This window comes from Staurois parvus, unplaced genomic scaffold (genome assembly GCF_062004578.1).
Source record: "Staurois parvus isolate SC_StPar_1 unplaced genomic scaffold, SC_StPar_1.0 ptg000058l, whole genome shotgun sequence".
Taxonomy (NCBI): Eukaryota; Metazoa; Chordata; class Amphibia; order Anura; family Ranidae; genus Staurois; species Staurois parvus.
In genome coordinates, this window is record NW_028317854.1 from 1,067,881 (window position 1) to 1,089,872 (window position 21,992).

At 39.9% G+C, this 21,992-nt stretch overlaps 1 protein-coding gene across 2 annotated transcripts in view; it reads right to left on the reverse strand.

Annotated features, from left to right (window-relative positions):
- Positions 1-21,992, reverse strand: part of LOC149469843 (multidrug and toxin extrusion protein 2-like) — a 169,633-nt gene that overhangs the window by 91,421 nt on the left and 56,220 nt on the right. For both annotated transcript variants that reach the window (XM_089668441.1, XM_089668442.1), the window contains exons 6-9: positions 16,475-16,519; positions 13,459-13,556; positions 11,595-11,692; positions 9,606-9,719 (exon numbers count right to left, since the gene is read on the reverse strand). In XM_089668441.1, the coding sequence (XP_089524567.1) occupies positions 9,606-9,719; positions 11,595-11,692; positions 13,459-13,556; positions 16,475-16,519 (355 nt within the window). The remainder of the gene's footprint in view (positions 1-9,605; positions 9,720-11,594; positions 11,693-13,458; positions 13,557-16,474; positions 16,520-21,992) is intronic.

Genomic DNA, 21,992 nt, shown 5'->3' on the forward strand with positions numbered 1-21,992 from the left:
CGTCTCTAACTCTCGGACGTAGAGCCCTATGGGTGCATTCTAATTGAATTGGAGATTCTAGCGGTCTCTCTAAGAGGTCATTGAAGATGGCCAATACCGTTTGGGTGAGATGGCTGGATTCGATCGTTTCGGGGACACCACGCACCCTTAAATTATGTTGCCTTCCCCTGTTGTCAAGGTCTTCGATGTATAAATAAAAAACCCATTAGTGATTTAATACCACTAAAAGAAAGCTCTATTTGTATGAAAAAAAAAGATAAAAATTAATTATGGGACAGTGTTGCATGACTGAGCAATTGCCAGTTAAAGTAGCACAGTGCTGAATAGCAAAAAAATGCCCTTGTTACAAAGGGGGCAAAACCTTCCGGAGGTCAAATAATTAAAGTGCTTCAAAATTTAAAAAGGCTGTAGTTTACAGAACACATCCACTCCAGTGTAGATATACATTATAAAATTACACCAGTTCACATATATAGTGAAATATATAGAGGACACATGACAGTAACTGTGCCTAGCCACTACTGTATAAACAATGCAGCCTTGTGCATGGGCCTAGTAAATAATCATAAATGTCTCATCCAATGTGCATTTAACATAATAATTAGATTGCTGAGAGAGACTCGTTCAAATGTATCAGGCTAGGTTCACATTTATGCAGGTTGCGGTTGATTAATTTTTCCGGCACATCTTGTGGTACGTTTTTGAACACGTGTTTTTGATGCATTTTGTGGGGGGGGGAGGGGGGAGGGGGATGTCGGCTAATAGGAAAGTGTGACAGTTCTGTTCATGTAGTGCGACTTTGATGCGACTTTACTATCTTGCAGACAGCACCAGCCCTAGTTACAGTAGACAGGCAAGCACAATTTGCGTTACAGGTGCATACATATGAAACTGCTATTTCTTCGGTGTTACTTCAATTACAAGCAGGAATTTGGAGAATCTTGGCATATTTCTCTAGGATTTTAATACCTGTTGAGAGGTTGTGACATGTGTTAAACAATTGGTAGGAGTTCACTATGCAGTGAAGGCAACTGAGCACATTGTAAGATAATTTTGTTAAACCCTACAGACACCTCATTCCACCCTGAAATGTCTCCTTGAGAAAAACATCCCAAGTGTTTCCAATCAAAGATGTTAGCCATATAGAAATTTGGAAAATAAGAGGTTTTATAGATGCTTCAAGCAAGGCCTTGGTACACAGAAATACTGGAATCAATGTTTGCACTCAGAGAAAAATCCTTGTGCCTATGCAATTGTTAAAGTATCAGCTCATAAGAAAGAAAATGATGAACTGAGCATAGGTAATAGGATAGCTGATACATTAGCAAGAGTAGCAGCTGTTAATGATCAATCAGAGATTCCATCTGAACCAGTTTCAGTAAACGCAGTCAGAAAGACAGATACCCTCATTTGCAGAATAACAGGAAAAGAATCCATCTCTTTCTGATTCTCATATTGATCCAAAATTTTCCTTTGTTTGTGAAAACGGGATTTTGTGTCATGACTTAAACAGGGTTCTATGTCTTGTTAAACCACAACATTTACAAGTGGAATTCAGAAAATACAATCATGAAAGCATAGGCCATGTAGGTAAGCAGAGATTGGTAGAGGATCTCAAAGAGAAGTTTTTCTGGGAAAAAAATGGAAGAAACTGTAGACAATATGATTTAATCTTGCCTTATTTGTGCTCAAGTGAACCCCAGACCAAAGGGACATAAACCTCCTTTCCAAAGAATTCCTTCAGCAGATGGTGCACGGTCCATATTACAAATAGACTATATAGGACCACTGCCAACAGGAAAAAATGGATTCAGATATGCTCTCATAGTTGTTGGTGTTTTCAAAATGGGTTGAAATTTTACCTGTACGCAGAGACAATGCACTGACAACTGCAAGAATCATGTTTTTCCAACTTGGGGGATCCCAGTGAATTTCAGTTCAGATCGTGGATCTCATTTTACAGGTAAAGTAATGCAGGAAATGTGTAGAATTCTGGGAATCCAGCGAACATGTCATGTTCCATACAATCTGCAAGCTGCAGGTATTGTGGAAAGAATGAACAGGACTATCAAATCCAGAATTGCTTAAATGTTACTAGACAAAGGAAATTCATGGGTAGATGCTGTACCTTTTTTTTTCTCTAATGAGTATGAGAAGTACAACATCCTCATCTACACAATACAGTCCATTTGAACTGATGACAGGTAGAAAAATGGCACTTGTGTTCCCACATGAAACTTTTTTTGTCTACTCTGCAGAAAGAAGCAATTGGGAAATCCAAATGGTTACAGATGTTGCAAGACAATCAGAACACCATTTTGCCACATGCAGCTTCTCGCATGCAAAAAATAATTCCTCCAACACTCCTCAAAATTTGAGAAAGGTGAAAAAGTCATGATTAAAATCTTTAGGAAAAGTGGGCCATGGCAAAGTAATTGGGAAGACCCTTTTGATATTTTGGATACACTAAGTGTAATGGCACAAGTCCAAAAACCTCTCAATTCTGTAGAAAATGCATGGAGACAACAAAAAATATGGGTTCACACTGATCAATGCAATTATTTATGCCAAGGTAATGATACTATATTTCTTTTGCAGAAATGGCTTCTGATGATCAAACATGGAGGAACAACAAACGCCAAGAATTAATAACGATAACATCGGAAAAACTGAAAGAACATTAAATGGGAAAAAATTCATCATCACAGGACTCCCTTTTTCCTTAATGATATTTGCATTCATAAAAACATACATGACGTTTTCCAGCTCAACAGAAAAGAACAAGTCTGAGATCCTACATCAAAGAGGAACACAGGCACAAGAGACATTTTCCAAGATACAGTGACAATGACACAGCTGTAGATTTATATGGATACACTTGTAAAGGTTATGGAGTTACTTGTTGTATGGAACTGTATATTTTCCATAACAACACTATTGAAATACAAGCCAGAATAAAATGCAAAACAAAATTTGCAAGGATCATATGTACATAATAATAGATCTGGTACATGTCAATGTAATTTAACAGATACAGGATTTTGGTCCATAGTTTTAAAAGGAAATGAGTCTACAAGTTGGACTGGTGATTTAACAAGAGATAGGGTAGGTTCCTCTTCACTAGGAGGATCCAAAACAGATATTTGGTTTTTAACGTAATATTCTTTACAATTTATGGATCCTGAACACTTAAAAATTACAGGACATGTAATCAGAGTGGGATTTTCAAATAACAAAAAGTTTAGCTCACGTTAAAGTGAGGGTGACTATTACAGTTGTGGATTTGAGTATTCCAGACATAAAAGTATCTGCACAATCTCTCAAATTTAAAGAAGGAAAGGATAATTTAACTTTGATATGTGTTATGTAAATATACTTACCTCAAAATGCTCTATTAACCTGGTAGAGAAATGGTGAATTTTTGGGTAGTCTTTTCCATAGCTCAACTAATATAATTCATAAGGGTAAATTTGGAAATATAGATTGGACTAATAATAACTTTATCATCAAAGTAGTCCAAATCTAAATGACAAAGGTATATATGAGTATTGCAAATCAGTAAAAAATTATCCTATGAAATGTGATACTTCAAATGTTATTTCCAATCCAGAAACCTCTTGAGAGGACATTTTGTGATTATACTTTGGAAATGTAACATTTCTGAATGGAAATTTTCATCAAAGTATCCCTAATGTCAAGAATATTTAGTTAATATGGAATTGGGTATGGATAAATGGTTTGGAACTAACAGTAAAAATAATAACAGGAATAAACTAGGTATAGTAGAAGGAATTCTTGGAGGAGTTGGTACTATTGGAAGTATTACTAATAGTATGGGTATTATTATGTTAAAGCCTGATCTAGAAACAGCAGGCTTAGTGGGAAGTAAAAGTATTAAATTTCAGAGAAATCTAAATCAAATATTAGAAAATATGCTAATAAAGACAGCTACGGTTATAGGCCCATCTATAGTCCATTTACAAAATATTACTTTAAATGTAATGGACAGTAAGCAACATTCCCACATAGCCAGGACATGTATAGAGATGCAGGCAGAGTATTCTACCAATTTTAAAGGAATTCCAAAGTAGAATAACTCTAGGTATTTTGCAGAGTTTACCAAATGAATATGTATTTGCAAAAGAATCATACAGATTTATGGGTAAATAAGTGGGCAAGATGTAATCCACATGCATGTTATAGTACCTCAATGATTCCGATAGCATATTAGTTCCAGTTACAATCTTAGGACTGCTAGTTAGTGATATTCAATTGTTAGATTATCATCAACTGTAGTTTACAGATTTTGCTTTGGATACTAACAATTCTGAACCAGAACAACTAGATTTATCTTCTTGTTTGCATTTCCAATCAAAAGTAATCTGTTTGCCTAAAAAGGACAAAGGTATTTTCGTTCTTGTTTCCATAATCATTCATTATGTACAGCAAGAACAGAAAAAGTGAAAACTTCCTATGACTGTCACTCTTGTAGGAAAATGGAAAGTCTGTTTTCAAGTTATGACAGACTCAGAAACAGTTAAAGCTTTTTTCTTCCTTTCCTGCACACGAATAGAGATCCTGAATCAAGGCTTGTACTGCATAGAAGGAGACTCTACAGGAATCAGTGTAAATGGAATTAGAGTAAATTTAACTAATATGCTTATGAAAAATGTAAGTGTTCTTCCTATACAGTACAATATAATATATCTCAAGTAGATGAATTCCCATGGAAGGAATGGGCACAAATCATACAAAAGGATAGGGTTAGTTAAGAAAAGGGTTTGTTAATTACATTATCTGAAGAACCTCAGAAAGCAGAAATTATATTTAAAGTGTTACTAAACCCAGGAACCTGCAGTCACTATATCTGGTCTCCCACAGTACACAGGACATGGAAATATAATTATTTTAGTATATATAAACTGCTAAATACCTTTTCTCATCAGCAGTTAGAGCAGTCTTGTGACTTCTATCAGTGTCCAGCAGAGCACTGGTTACAGCTTGTAGGAGGAGTTTTCATTCTGCTGTAGGAGGATGCAGGACCCCTGACCACTGCCTGAACAGTGCTGATTGGCCATGTGCTGATCACATGCACTCTGCCAAGAAAAAAAAAAAAAAAAACTATCTAGCAACACACACCAAATTGAGCATGTGCACCTTGCCCCCGAGCCTCTGTTCTAGATCGCACATATAAACATTAGCACATAATGGCTGAGAGGAGTTACTGCATATTACACATAATGATCTTGAGAATAGTTGTTAAAATGGACTACTTACGACTCTGAGGGCTTGGTGGTCTTGTGTCCTCCACAATGATATCAAATGGTATAGTTGCCACCATGGTATCAGCTGGTATAAATTGCATACTGTTATCAGATGCCATAATGTTCTCAGATAGTAACGATGGTCTTCTTGAATGTGACATTCAGACCCCTCTTTGGTTTAAGAGCAATTATTTTGTCCAGAGCGTCATACCACTGGAATATATCCTTTTCATTTGCTGAAATGCCAGATTTACGTAGTTCATCTCCCACCTTTAGATATTGAGCCCACAGTTTTTCAGCTTTGCACAACATAGTTCTATACTTCTTTGGTAATCACATTGTTTGAGATCATCACTAATCTTACCAAAGATCTCTGCATTATTGTGTTTTTTCTAGCTGCTTTTGTATGCTGATGTCCGCCCATATGTACAGAAAACACTCCACTTTTTCAATAGACCACAGGGAGCCTTTAGATGCCAAGTTTTGCCAATGTGACTGGCACACAAATGATGTAGGAGTGCTTTACTTCCTGTTTTTAGCAGAGTTCTGGAACCATTTGCACTCACACTTCAGCCAGTCCAAAAGAGAACCATGCCCAGGACCACCTCTTCCACTACATCCTCATTCTTTTAAAGATGAACGATCAGTAAAGGTCCTTACACTCGATGAGAAAATTGGCCAATAAATACCACTTTTGGAGTGATCATCCGATAATCTGATCATTAGTTCACAGCTTTCAAGAGCTGATCACAATAGTTTATGCGACAATATCCAAAGGGACAAACACAAAATTTTTTCTTGCACAATACCAGAACGAACGATTTTCATTTAATCAATACAGTAATTGTCTGAAGAACACTGGAAGACCCAGACCACGCATATTCAGAAACAAAAGATTACATTACAATCCATCACTTCCAAAGTTGTACTCTGTCATATGAGAATTTTCATAACTTTAGTAACCTCTTCGTTTTCTATATTAAACTAGCATGCAAAAAAAAAAAACAATAGACGATCAATCGTTCGATATTCTTGTACGGTGCTTAACTTTACAGCACTATGTAAATAAGAGAGAATCAGCTGTCATTCGGCAAGTGTCTTTCGGTGAGAATTTTTATGGTCGGCGGGTGGCAGGATATATTTTTTCTTCATGTTGGTCAGCATTCATTGTGATTGACTCTCGATTTACATCTGGGAACATGTTTATTTTTTTAATAAAGGACTTGTCAAAAACTGGCAGTGTTTCTTTTTTATTTATTTCTGACATTTGTTTGGTGAAAGAGGAGGGGGGGATCTGGAGGCCCCCATGTTAAAGAGGGCTTCCAGATTCTGATAAGTCATACCCCTTGCATCCCCACAAACACCAGGCCAGGCTTTTGGGGAAGAGGCCCTTGTACTCAACAACATGGGGCAAGCCGATTTGTTGAGGGCATGTGGCCTGGTATGGTTTGGGGGGGTAGATCGCTCATCCTCCCCCTTACCTGGCTTGCTGGGCTGCATACTTGGATAAGGGTCTGGTATGGATTTTGGGGGGAGACCCCATGCCATTTTTTTAAATTTAGGCATGGGGTTTCCCTCAAAATCAATACCAGACCCAAAGGGCCTGGTATGGATTGGGGGGGGGGGCCATGCTGTGTTTAAAAAAAAAAATGTAATGTTGACAATTTGTTTACATTCTGTCATCAGTGGGGATTCCTGCTGATAGCAGATGAGGCATGGTTGTTAAGGACATGGTGGACGTCCGCTCCTTGACAACCAACTATTAACAAATCAATTTGGATCATTTGCTAATTCAGATGCTTCAACCATCTGAGAAACAAATGAATTTCGTTGTTTCATTATCATGTATTTCAGATTCATTGAAAAATGTTACTGTTATTTGGAGATTTGGATACATAATGAAAATGTCCGAATTTGTCGATTTGTAACAAATTGCACATGTCTACGTATGACTAAAATGTATATTCTGTATTCCACATCAGCTCATTCTGAATGCTGTGCACTACAGTCCCTATTCTGCACCATCTCAAGCTGTACACTATACTATGCAACCCATTTCAATACTAGTTCATTTTGTATGCTGTGTTGTAAGTTCCCTATTCCACATGAATTCATACGTCCCAAATTTCTGGGAAAGAGGCACATAGTGTAGCAAAAAGTATATAGGCAAAAGCCACACCCCAATTACAAGGACTGTGAAGAATTAATATTCCAAAAAATTACTGGTTAAACAGATTCTACCACTACTTTTCCTTTGTACCATCTTTTCCTAATAACAGATGCAATACGTAGAGGTTGAAAGGTTTATTTACTTATTTTTGATAAATATTAAATTTTGAACAGATTTCTAGACATCAGGTTAAAACAAAAAGGGACAACTATGGAGGAATAAGGGGCAGAGGGACTTAGTCCCAAAAGAGAGGCTGTCCCTCCTAATGAGGAACAGTAAAGAGCATGGCAATCTTTACAAGATTTTTTTGTTTAAGCAGTTGCTGATAGTGCCTAATATTTTCATTGAAATTCCTCTTACAGGTAGGATCAAACAAAACATTAACGTTCTGTCTATATTCAGTGGGCAAAAAAGCATATAAAATGTAAAAGTTTATATTTTAAAAATGATCCTTTGTCCTAAAGGTTTATGTGTGTCTGTGTGCCTTCTAAAGCACAATTAGACCGATTGATTTAACAGTTTAAAACACAGTTACATTCTAGTATGCTGGGAATGCTAACTGTGCTCGTGCTGTTAACCAAACTGTCAAACCATCAAATAGCTGGTGTCATCACTGACCACATGAGCAGCACCATGGCTGTCGCAGATCAAACAGAGGCTAAGATGGCAGGGTAGAAGGGTTTAGTTCCACTTTAATTTTGGCTTAGTAATTAAATCATATTTTGTGGGTACAAGGACTACAGCAAATGCATGCAGTGAATACAGTTGTATACAGTGAGTACTGTGACCCCAAACTGAAAGCGTGGATACTACTCAGGCTGTTAGGATCCCAATCAATTAAGCCAACAACTGTGAGAGCAAGCTAGGAAGGAGCTCATCCCAGCTCCAGGCAGCAATGTACAGGGACGAAAACTTTCATATGCGCCCCACATCTCTACAAACCCCAGGTGAAAAAGTGTAACAGCCATGCCACACCCCCAACATGTTTCACCCTGCCCCCCAAGGAGTGCTGCTGCATTCTCTGCATTAATGTAAAAAATGCCCCACTACCTGTCCTTTGACGCTTAACTTGCTCCACGTCACGACTCTAGTACTGTCTCTGGCCCCAGCACTGTTCCCTTGACCTCCTGCTTTCACAGGAGAAACCACAGGCTCCTTCTGCCTCCAGTCAAACTCTTGTGAGGAGGCAGTGGGCGCTGTGTGTGTCTGTGGACAAACACAGCTCAGTTTGGGGCTCAATATGATTGCGCATGCGCAGGTTACTCCATAACACCTGGCTTGCTACAGGAGGCACCCTCAGGAATGAGGAGCTGAAAGCACAGAAGGGGACTGCCAGAAGAAGAGAAAAGTTACCTTTCTGTACAATATCATTTTTTTATTAAAAAAAAAATAGTCTTTAGTATCAATTTAACTGTTCCCCTTTCGGATGCTTCCGCTGTTATGCATGATCTAATCACACCCACTATTTGCCACAGTGCATGCCACAGGGATGGACTCTTCTGTGTGCCTGGAGGTGCTCTAGGTCTATTGCATATCTAGCAATGCTCCTGCAACTGCATTTTATTCACTGTGTGTTTCAACTTTATAGTGTTTGAAAAAAAAGCCTTAGTATGACTCCAAGTAAGTAATTCATTCAGTAGGGATACAGTTGGTATATCAAACCTTGGGATGTCAACTAGATAAACTATATAATACATTGAGAGAGTTTAACCCCTTTACCCCAGGAATAGAAAATGATCTATGCCCCTTGACAGATGAATATCTTGGAAGTGCCACCAAAGATAGTTGTGATCAGAGACAAATGTCAATACCAGAACAAGGGATGGACATGTAGTCGGAGAATGCAGCCACTCTCAGGACAATCAGAATACTAGTAAAGTAAGCACAAGCACGTTTAGCAACTGAAGTCAATCTGAAATGCAAAAGGGAGTCATAGCATTGAGTTAAAAAAAATCACTCTGAGATTCATAAGTTGCCCTTAATAAGAAGCTGAACCAATAAGGATGCACACTGATGACCTCTTGATCAAGTCCCTGCAGGTGGACAGGCTACCTAAACCTATAAAGAGATCACTGCATCCAGAGCCAGTAGAAGGCGTAAAAGAGTGTCAGGATCCTGAAAATACATCAGACAGAGGTGAACAAAAGTATCCATATAATGCAGAAACCAACCTGTTAAAAATCCTCCCATTTCAAAGCTCCACCATTCAATGCAAAACATCAGCATGCTGGGAATAGCAAGACGTAAGAATATATCCCACTCCTGAAGACAGTCTTTGGACCATCCTGAGAAGAGAACATTTTCCAAAACAGCAAGATGAGCATGTATATCTAAACAACCATAAACACTGCTATACATTGGATATATTAAGAGCATTGTGTATTAGTCTCTTAGGGGTAGATTTACTAAAACTGGAGAGTAAAACATCTGGTGCAACTGCATGGTAGCCAATCGGCTTCTAATTTCAGCTTGTTAAATTAAGCTTTGACAATAAAATTGGAAGTTGATTGTTTTCTAGGCAGAGCTGCACCAGATTTTGCACTCTCTCTTTTAGTAAATCCATCCCTTAGTGTGTTAACCATTTTATTGTCGAATATGCAACCTTAAAGGAATGCTAAACTCTGGTTTAACAAAAAATATTTTCTATTCATTTATGTACTCTTAACTCAAAAAAGTGCCTACTATTGCTCTCAGTCTCCTCCAAATCTCCACAGTTCTTGTTTTTAACTTCTGTGATCAAGCTTTCAGTTAGAGGGTGGCTATGTTTGTTCTCCATGGTCCCACTGTATGTAGGAACATAGCCACCCACACTTGCTTGCTGCCATGCAAGTGCATGTGCATGTGTCCACAATTAATATACAATGCTCATTTCAAACAAACTGAATAGGGAGGAAATTAGAGGTTTGGAAGCTCCTGGAACAGGTTACAGAGCAATTAAGTAGCAGATGTATATGGATGATTGTGGGGGAATAAAGATATTGTTTAGTGTAACTTTAAGGTAAACCTTGAATCTGTGCTTTGCCAATGCCAAATCAAAGTTTTATATTTACCTAATTTTTGTTTCCTCACCACAGGACAAGAAGCCCTATGCAAGCTCTAGGTACCTGAACAAACAATTACCAGTGCTGTCATATGGGAGTATTCTTCGCTCTACGGGGTTAAACAAAAAGGAAGGGGAATGAGGAGAAAATATGTGGTGCTGATAGATCCACCATTACAGTGAACCCATTGTTTTGATCTCTATAAGGTCAAAGCACATGTTTGTTTTAAAGGAAAACTATAGTTAAGACTAGAAGACTACCGAAAGTAGGAACCCTTCTGCTCGAAAATCAACAACCTTCCTTCAAAAAATGATTTAACTGTCTATCTACATTCAAAATAGGTAGGTGTTTCTTAGTGATACTGCTTTACTTTATTTCTTTGAAAACACAAATATATGTTTGTTCTGCTGGCACCAGATCCTAGATGAACCAGCCAACAAAACTTCCCATCTAAGATGTAATACCTTGGCTCTTGCTCTCTCGATACACTAATCTGGATAAACGTTAGCCATTAACCTATCTGTAAGGATGTCTATTTCCTTAAAACAAAAAAAACAGGTCATGAGAACAGTTCCACCATGCTCTAATAAATTCCTCTGCTGATATGGCCATAATAATAATAGAGGGATGATAATTGCTACCTTCCAGGGTGGTGTTCCCACGGCATACTATTTTAAAAGTGGTAGTCATCACTTCACTTGTCAAAAGGTCCTTTCTTAGAGTAATGTTCAAAAAATCAATTATTTCCAAATTTACATCACTCTTAAACTGGTAAATGAATTAATTGATATTCAGAAACTCAACAAAGGCACCAATTTGTTCCAATGTACCACTCAAGACTAAAAGCAGGTCATCAATATAATGGCTGACTTTTGCAAGGCGTCATACACACACGCTTACTGTTCTGTACACCATTGCCAATGGCTGTAATCCCATTATGGGATCAGGCTGCAATTTGACCTGTGCATCAGGCACCTCTGGATACATACTTTGGGAAGCACTTGGAAATCCATGCACATTTTTGCAGCCATCTGCCTGTCATTGAATTGAACAGGTTTTCTGTATGCAGCTGTGCCTCCCATGTGAGAAAAGACCCAACTATGTACTTCTTTAACATACCTCCCCATGTTTCCACATGTAGTTTTTTACCAACTATATATAAAAAAAGTGTAAGTAACATCATCCACTGAGAAACTGTGTTTGCCCAAGCTGAACTTCTGAAAAAAATATAAGTAAATTATTATCATGGATATATACAGTATTTACAAATACATGTATTCAGAAATTGATTAAGTAAATACAAAAACACTGTTGATTAGATATTTATATTACAACATCATGCAAACCTTAAGCAACACACACAATCAGAATTTGAGCAACATGGCTGCCTGTATTTCCTTACTCATCTCTCCACTTTATATCCTATCTGATTCTGGGGCATCTACACTTAGTCTGTATGTAATCAGTACATCCCAAACTAAAGAGATGTGTTAAAACTTCACTTTATTCATTTAATAAAAATTATGTAATGCACAGAAACAATGCTGGGTCTTGATGACCATGATCCTGCATCTACACCTATACAGTTATAGCAAACTTGCTACATGAGAAACCTCAAGGCTGCCATTGAAAACCTCTCTATCTTAAAATGAAAGTTGTCTGGCTATTGTGCTGAAATGCTCAGTCTTGTTTCAGTACTTTCAGTCACTTACCTGGTATACAGATAAATACTGGCTTTTCTCATTTTACTGATAAGAATATGTAATAAAGTTTTGAAGCCAGTATTTGAAAACCTGAAGGACCCTTTCACACTGATCAGTTTTTCTTCCGTTTTTGCCTTACCAAAAGTGGACGAAAAAGATATGACCATTAAATCCTACAGAGCTCTTCACATCAGTCCATTGTGGGTCAGTTGCATTTTTAAAAGTCCTGCAAGCAGCATTTTTGGTGCATGTTTGGTGAGCACTACAAATACACCCCCCCCCATTAAAATAAATTGAGAATGCATCAAAAATGTGGCTAAAACACATAAAAAATGCACCTGCAATTGTATTTTTGGTTTGTTTTTGGAGCCATGTGTCCTTTTTTCACAGGTGCAGAATGCATTAGAAATGTGGCAAATACCCATATACGTTTTTACCGCATTTATGCAAAGGAGCAGTGTAAAAGCAATTGAAAAGTTATCTGAAAAAATGACAAAGGTTTAAAGCCATCACAGTTATTCAGCTAGCATTTTCAATTGGGGGAAAACAGTGACAGTCACTAATAAAAGGTTTTTTTAAAACATTGTCATTGTCAAATCATTAGTAACACCTCATCTGGAATATGCAGTTCAATTTTGGGCACCAATTCACAAAAAGAACATTGAGGAACTGGAGAAAGTGCAGAGAAGGGCAACCAAACTGATAAGAGGCATGGAGGAGCTCAGCTATGAGGAAGGATTAAAGGAACTGAATTTATTCTTTCTTGAGAAGAGGAGATTAAGGGGGATATGATCAACATGTATAAATACATCAGTGGTTCATATAGTGAACTCGGTGTAGAGTTATTTACCCTGAGGTCATCACAGAGAACAGGGGGGCACTCTTTATGTCTGGAGGAAAATAAATTTAATCTCCCAACACGGAAAGGTTTCTTCACAGTGAGAGCTGTGAACATGTGGAATAGACTCCCTCAAGAGTTTGTTCTGGCCAGCTCAGTGGATTGTTTTAAAAAAGGCCTGGATTCTTTCTTGGATACACAGAATATAACTAGATACTAATACAATTGCAGGTTCTTTCACTCTGAATTTCACCCACCTTATATCTCCCTGCATACTGTTTAAATGGCACTATCACAGTAATCAGCAAGTAGAAAAATCCATCCATCTGTTCCAATACTACTGTTCATTTGTGAAATGACTGGGTAATTTTTTTGTAAAATAATTGGCTTTGGGTGAACTCAAAATAAAAGTGAGACTTAAAAATAAATGTGGCATACTTACTTAAATCCCATCTTGAAGACATACATGAAAATAGCGCAGATAACAGCATTGATGATGTTTGCTGCTACACCTATATAAACCTGAGGCCACATGATACCCTAGAAAAGGAAAATGTATAGTTGTATAATTCCGCATGAAAAAAAATTATGCTTTTTTTAAATCCAGGGGAGGCTTTTATAAAGCCATAAAAGTGCTATTCATAGCACCACAATACTAAGTCCTAAGAATGGTCGGCCAGGCTATTTGGAGCAACACACAGTTTGTAGCACCGCAGTAACTCCCTCCTTATTAGCTTTCATTGTGCAGGGCATGTATTAGCTATGCCAATATTTGGAATTGGGACTCATGATGTTTAAATTGGTTATATTTATGTAAAAAATGTGGACTTGTACTATACCAATAATTTGGATCATCAAGAATTGTTTTATGAATGTGCAAAAGGAGTTTGAGGACAAGGCCTGTTGGTCATTCGATTGGCAGAGGTGCTTGGAGTGAAGTTTTTAAGAAAAGATGGGAGTCATCTGTTATGTATAAATATTAAAGTTTCTTTATTTCACAAAATAAAACACATTTCACTGCTAAAGCTGCCACTTACTCAGTTCAAGGTAAATTAATGGCGTTGATTCTGTTGAGGTGATGTCATCCAGGGAAGGCTTCCTGAGATCCACCCTCACTGAATGACATCACCTCACTGCAATCAACACCATTGTTATCACCTTGAACCGAGGAAGTGGCAACTTTAGCCTCAAAATGCATTTAATTTGTTTTGAAATAAATAAACTTTATGTTTATACAAAATAGATGACTCCCACCTATTCTTAAACACCTTACTCTGTATATACCTAATACCTAAATATATACCTAAAAATCCCACAGAGAACTCAGGATGGGACCCCCCTGTGGCACAGAGAGTGATCATCTCAACCCTCTGTGGAGACAGGTTTTCTCCACATGCTCACTCAGAAAGTTGCATGTTTCCCTCCCTATTGGGTGACTGCAGCCTCAATAGCTGCAAGTCATTTTATATTTCTTTCCTGCCAATTGTGGAAACATTCCCCGAGCAATATGCCTTCTTTATTTATCCTAACCGATATTGTAACAATTTACTACACTATAAGGGCTCTTCCACCCCCTTCTTTTCTTTTCCTTTTGGACACTCTGAACCACACCAGAGGTGTCTGGCCAGCCCTTTGGGACTGTACCCTTTGGACCCCTTTGATTACCACACCTCATTAATGTGTCACCCAAGGTACTAGAATATGCCTTAAAACGGCAGTGAGCACAACAGTTACCTGGGGGTATGATATCAACTCAACTGGCTGGAGTTGGCAGTGGATAGTGATTTGGTAACAGCAGTCATACAAGTGGCATGTTCAGGCAGGCTCCAAGGATGCACCAATGGGTAGTCTGTCCTTCATTTGTGACCAATTTTAGGTCTTCTGGGTTCTTTGGTAAGGAAAAGCACAGACTGTATAACCCAAAGCAACTGATTCATATTTTAATTCAAACTAAATTCTAGGACATTTTAGAGCATTTTTGCATGTTTTGTGCCATTCTTTTCAATAATAAAAAAGACAAGAAAAAAACTGGAAGAAGTGAAAGTTGCATGACTTCAGTGCGACTTTGCCAAGCAATTTGAGTACTACTTTAACTCTGTACTACTTTGAAGCGACTTTGAATCAACTCTGAAGCAACTTTCAGGGAATGCCTGGGTAATCTTTCTGTAATGTTGAATCCAAATCACATCAATATAGATGATGATCCGACTTGAAGGAGACTTCCATTAAAGTCTATAGGCACAAGTCAGATAGAAGTCATCTTGAAGTAGTACAGGAACCTTTTCTAAAGTTGGAGCAACTTCAGTAGTGCTAATTAAGAGAGCTCTCATTGACTAACATTGGATTTCACATGTCATGTGACTTGGGGTCTCACAAATCGGATCCCAAGTCACAGTAGTGTGAGCCAAGCCTTATAGTGATTGTAAAGGATAGTTTTTATTTTTTTTTTTGTAATAACAAACATGTTATACTTACCTGCTCTGTGCAATGGTTTCGCACAGAGAAGCCCCGAACCTCCTCTTCTGGGCTCTCCCCCCCCCCCAGTGAGTGCCCTCATAGCAAGACAGATGCTATTGGGGCACTCATGAGGACTCTCTACCGAGCCGTGCTCTGTGTGTCAATTCACACAAATGGAGTGGCTCGACCCTGCTCCCTCGTGACTGCCTGTGATTGACAGCAGTAGGAGTCAATGGCAGTCTCGGAGTCAATGAGAAATGAGTCATTGCTCATGCACATCAAGAGAGACTAAAAAGATCTAGTGCCTAGGAAATGGTAAGTTAAAGTGCATAAAATGTGTAAATAAATGATTCCTATGAATTTGCCTGCTGCGGATTAAACAACTGCTATATAATCAATATAATCACTGAGTACAAAAACTATTTCATAAATAAACCGTGTTGCTTTAAATTAGCGCTGCTCTAAATTTATGAAATTAGCTTTGTGCTTGTGCACATCCAGGGGCGGACTGACTAATTGGAAACTCGGGCACTGCCCGAGGGTCCTGGGTCAGTAGGGGGCCCCATGAGATGCCCCTGGTACTTTTTCATAGGCTTTTTTGAGCTTGGGCAAGGACACAGGGGCCCCATGATCCCCTATTGTCCAGGGGCCCCATGAGTTGTCATTCCGCCCCTGTGCACATCGCTGCATCAAGATCTGGCTCAGGTAAGTATAAGAGGGGGTGGTGAAGGGGGAAGCTGCACGCAGAAGGTTTCTTACCTTAATGCAGAGATTGCCTTAAAGTAAAAAACCTTCTACCTTTAGAACTACTTTAAAGGGTCAAAGACCTCAAGCACCAAGACAAGAGATTAATGAAAAACCTATAGCCAAACCACTCTCTTTTTATAATGCTAATAAACACATATAAAAAGTTAAAAAGGTTGAATAGGAGAAATTGTCTGCAACTAAAATAACATGTCAGCTAGAGAATGTAGACTTTACAACTTTACAAGAATTTTTACCTGATTTTGCAAATATCTTAATTGCAGTTGCTGAAGAAATACAGCCTGTGATGAGAATTAGAAACATATAAAGTAAAATTTAGTTCATAGATAGTGGAAAAGAAATTAGAATATTATTACTGCCTGTGCCTCTATTGTGTAAGATTTTCCCTCACTTCCTATTTCAGTGATGGTGATCCTTCAGGCCAGACGTGAGGGCAAGGGCTCATGTTGACAGGCATTGTTTTCTTAGACTTGACATGCATTTGGAATATAGCAAATGCAGATCAGAAAAATCGTATTGACTGTAATTTAACAGTTCAGAGAGTGCTGTTTTGTGTTGCATTCCTTTGGATGTAGCATGCCCTGTTAAGGTACATTTCAACTGCAGGCAAAGCAGGTCAATCGCAGCCTATTCTTGTCAAACATTGTTTCCCATTCAAATGCATGCATTTGTTTTCCAATAGCAAAGGCAGCATTTAACAAGAACACCCACCAACATGAGCCCTACATTTTTCCAATAAAGATAGGAGGACAGCTTTTAGTGGAGTGGAGAAAAATTATAGCCCTTGTTGGGGTTTTATTATTGTCCACATCTCCACGGACAACTTTTCCATTACCTTCTGCCCCAGAGCCAGTGGCCAGCATAGCAGGAAGTGAGGAGAAATCTCTCAAGAAAGGCATAGAAAAGATGCAAAAACATATTTTGTGTAACTGAAACAATTAAAAAAAGCAATTCGGGAATAAAAAAAAAAACACACATACTCATCCAGGTGGATGCAATGCAGCATCTGTACCCAGCCACCTCTAAGACCGAGAACCAAGTGATCAAAGACTGCTGATCGCTCAGTTCGCCGTCTTCAATCCTCACTTGAGCGTTGGGCTGTGGAGGGAGTGGGAGCAACTGGCTCAGCCTCTCAGTGGCTCGCTGAGAGGCTGAGCCAGCTGCCAGTCAGGAATCTAGATGGATCCCGACTTTAAAGTCAATATCTCTGTAGACCCTGGACCAGCTCAGAGACATCAGCCGACAGAGGACTTTAGCCCGCTTTCCACTAAATACTGGTCACAGGAGCGCAGAACTAAGCACACTCCTGAGACCCACAGGAGAAGTATGGCCAAAAGAGCTTTGACCCTACTTCTCCTTTAAATAATGAAATAAAAGCAAAAAAAATATGTATACTCTCTAGCCACCAGTAAGGAGCAATCCCACTCAACAACCAACAGTCCTCTTAGTATTTCTCTTTGCATGTTTGTGCTCATTAACTGAAAAAACCCTTGCATAGAGCTTAATCCCTATAGAGTCCACATGAGTAAAAAGTAAGCATCCAGCTTCCTACGGTCAATGCAGGAAAGGGAACTGTAAGGGACCACCTGGCAGCACCTCTAGCAACCCACTGGTCAGGTTTCCCGGAGCGCGGAGTCTAAGTTCCGGAGCACTTGTTCACTAGGGCCCCTGATGGTGTGGATGGACTTGGAGCACCCTGAGACCAGGTCTTGAAGCACCTCGAGACCTTGAAATGCTTCTTATGAAGCCACTCCTTCGTTGCCTGGGTGGTATGTTTGGGATCATTGTCATGTTGGAAGACCCAGCCACGTTTCATCTTCAATGCCCTTGCTGACGGAAGGAGGCTTGCACTCAAAATCTCACAATACATGGCCCCATTCATTCTGTCCGTACAATGCATCAGTCGTCCTGGTCCCTTTGCAGAGAAACAGCCACAAAGCATGATGTTGCCACCCGCATGCTTCAAAGTAGGTATGGTGTTCTTTGGATGCAACTCAGCATTCACGACGAGTTGTGTTTCTACCAAACAGTTCTATTTTGGTTTCATTTGACCATATGACATTCTCCCAATCCTCTTCTGGATCATCCAAATGCTCTCTAGCAAACTTCAGACAAGCCCGGACATGTACTGGCTTAAGCAGAGGGACACGTTTGGCACTGCAGGATCTGAGTCCCTGGCAGCTTGGTGTGTTACTGATGGTAGCCTTTGTTACGTTGGTCCCAGCTTTCTGCAGGTCATTCACTAGGTCCCCCCGTGTGGTCCTGGGATTTTTGCTCACCGTTCTTGTGATCATTTTGACCCCACGGGGTGAGATCTTGCGTGGAGCCCCAGATCGAGGGAGATTATCATTGGTCTTGTATGTCTTCCATTTTCTAATTATTGCTCCCACAGTTGATTTGTTCACACCAAGCTGCTTGCCTATTGCAGATTCAGTCTTCCCAGCCTGGTGCAGGTCTACAATTTTGTTTCTGGTGTCCTTCGACAGCTCTTTGGTCTTCACCATAGTGGAGTTTGGAATGTGACTGTTTGAGGTTGTGGACAGGTGTCTTTTATACTGATAACAAGTTCAAACAGGTGCCATTGTTACAGGTAATGAGTGCAGGACAGAGGAGCCTCTTAAAGAAGAAGGTTTAGGTCTGTGAGAGCCAGAAATCTTGCTTGTTTGTAGGTGACCAAATACTTATTTTCCACCATAATTTGCAAATAAATTCTTTCCAAATCAGCCGATGTGATTGTCTGGATTTTTTTTCTCATTTTGTCTCTCCTAGTTGAGGTCTACCTATGATGCCAATTACAGGCCTCTCTCATCTTTTTAAGTGGGAGAAGTTGCACAATTTGTGGCTGACTAAATACTTTTTTTGCCCCACTGTAAGTGGTACCCCATATGGAAAAAGGATGATTCCAAGTCCCAAACTACCTTGCTACTGCTCCCCATGTAGTCTGGGCATCCAGGGGTTTCCCTCGTAAATCTGAAACTTATATGTATAGCCTGTTGCCCTCACACAGGTCTTCTACATCTTGACCCCATATCTGGCACGCTTGCTGGGGAGAAATTGTTTGAATGCAAGGCGGTCAGAAAAATGAATAAGAGACTCATCAACACAGATTTTTTGTTGGGGAGTATAGACATCTGAAAATTTTTGGCTAAGGTGATTTACGAGGGGCCGAATTTTGTGGAGGGTCACCCCGAGGACAACAGAGTGTATTGTCATTGAAATGCATAAAGCACATTATACTCTCATATCAATGCCTGGCCATGGCAGCAGAGAACACTGGATATGATGAATCGGGTCTGTGCACCAATACAACCGCAATTCATTATTTTTAGTAATTCCCATGTTGAGGGTTAGGTCCAAAAAAAATTTAAATTCAGAAACCGTAATGAGTTTCAACGCGAATGTGCTATAAAAAAAAGACCAACAATTTTGAGAAAAAAAACTATATTTTGGACATTTTGCTATAAAACATGTCCAGTAAAAAAATCAAATTTCGTCATAAATTTAGACCAAAATGTTTTATGTGAAAGTTATAGCATTTACAAATGACGTATAGATACTGGATTTTTTTTTTATACTAATAACAGCGGCGATCAGCGACTTATGGCGGCAATCAGAAACTTATCGTGGGACTGCGGCGGACATTCTGACACTGGGGGGAACTGACTTGGGGTCACTGACATCCCCAGTGACACCAATACAGTGACCAGTGCAAAAAAAAAGCACTGACACTGTACTAATGGCACTGGGGAGGAAGGGGTTAACATTAGAAGGCAATCAAAGGGTTAACTGTGTGAGGGGAGTGTTTACTAGGGGGCGGAGGGTGTGTACTTCACAGTAACACACTGATCCGGAAACCTGAACTCAGCAATCCGGAACAGTGTGCTGAAAACTGACAGGGAGGAGAGCTCCATTGAAAATAATGCAGCTGTGCTCCCTATCAGTGTTTGCCGGCAATCGCTGGGCTCCGGCGGGTAATCACCGGCCAGGACCCGGTGACTGACACCCGCGGCCATGATCGGTGCCTCGCGAGCGCTCCCTACCCCGAAATCAGGATGATGTTTATAAACGTGATCCTGCGCACAGGGGCTGCCTTGCCACAGTATATGTACTGTGGGCAGTCCCCTAGTAGTTAAGTGCAGTACATTAGTTATACTATTATTAAGTGGGTTTTTTTTTTCAGTAAGTGTGAACAGCCAGAAAATAGTAACCACGGCAGACAGACTTGTAGTATCAGTGAACTGTGAAAGCACTGATCAGCATGCTCGGCATACATACACATTGCTTTAGCTCAGGAACTGTCTTCCCATACAGAGGTACGGGCAGAGAGCTCTTTGCAGTGTGTACAGGAGAATGACATTGCATCCGCATTCCACTGATCGCAGGTGCAATGCTCTGCAAGCTCATAAGAAAAAAAATAATAAAAGCAAATTTTTTGCCTGTAAAAATATGTGCATTTATTATTTTGTTTCAAAATGTGAACTTAGCCTTTAACCATTTGCCCACCAGAGGATTTACCCGCCTTCCTGACCAGGCCATTTTTTGCGGTACAGCACTGCATTACTTTAACTGACAATTGTGCAGTCATACAATGCTGCACACAAATTAAATGTACGTTCTTTTTTTCCCACAAATAGAGCTTTCTTTCGGTGGTATTTGATCACCTGTGAGTTTTTTATTTTTAGCGCTATAAACAAGAAAAGACCAACAATTTTGAGAAAAAAACAATACTTTTGACTTTTTGCTATTAAACATGTCCAGTGAAAAAATTTTAAAAATCAAATTTCTTCATAAATTTAGGCCAAAATGTATTTTGCTACATGTCTTTGCTAAAAAAATCCCAATATGTGTAAATTAATTGGTTTACTTGAAAGTTTTAGTGTTTACAAATGGCTGTATATATAATGGAATTTTTTATTTATTTTTTTTTCTACTAGCAATGGTGGTGATCAGCAACTTATAGCAGGACTGCGGGACTGCGGTGGGCATTCTGACACTGGGGGGAATTGCCTTGGTGTCACTGACATCTCCAGTGACACCAATACAGTGATCAGTGCTAATAAAATGAACTGACACTGGAGTTTAATCTGCTGCCATCCAGGTGACAGCGGGCCTTGCACGACCTCCAGAGGCTCTGCGGACCCTGCCTGACATCTAAGGGGGGGCACGTTGTCGTCCCCCCTCCGGCCATTCGGAGCTCCGGACAAGTTGTGGCCTACCGCGGCGTGTAAAGCTGCGGTCTTTCCTGCCGCCGCGACCGGGAAGCGGTCAGGACAGGATGCTGCCGCGTCCGGGTCAGGACGCTGCCACGCTGCCGCTCTGCCCTCCGGCCCCCTGCTATAGGGCCAGCTGCTGGGACAGCCTGTGTGGGTCCCCCTGACTTCTGTGTTGGTCCCGGGGATCACACCAGGCCTACTTGGATTCCACTAGGGCTCGGAGGCTCATTGAAGTGGATGAGCGGCCCTTGATAGGGGTGGAGGCTTCACACATCAGCTCCCCTTCCATAGAGGGTGAATTAGGGGTTTCTGTGGCCCCCCTGGCAGGCCTTCATTGTTGTTGATCACCTGGCTTGATTGTCGTAGATCCTCACGCCCCACCATCTGCTGAGATCTTGGGACCTATGTTCGTTCTACCTGGGATTTCATCATCACTCTATGGAGGGTACTGCTACAGTTACATCAGTTGCCTGTATCTACTCCTCCCTACCCAGTGTAATAATCTTTTCTACAATTTATTGGCTGCGGTGGGACGCATGAT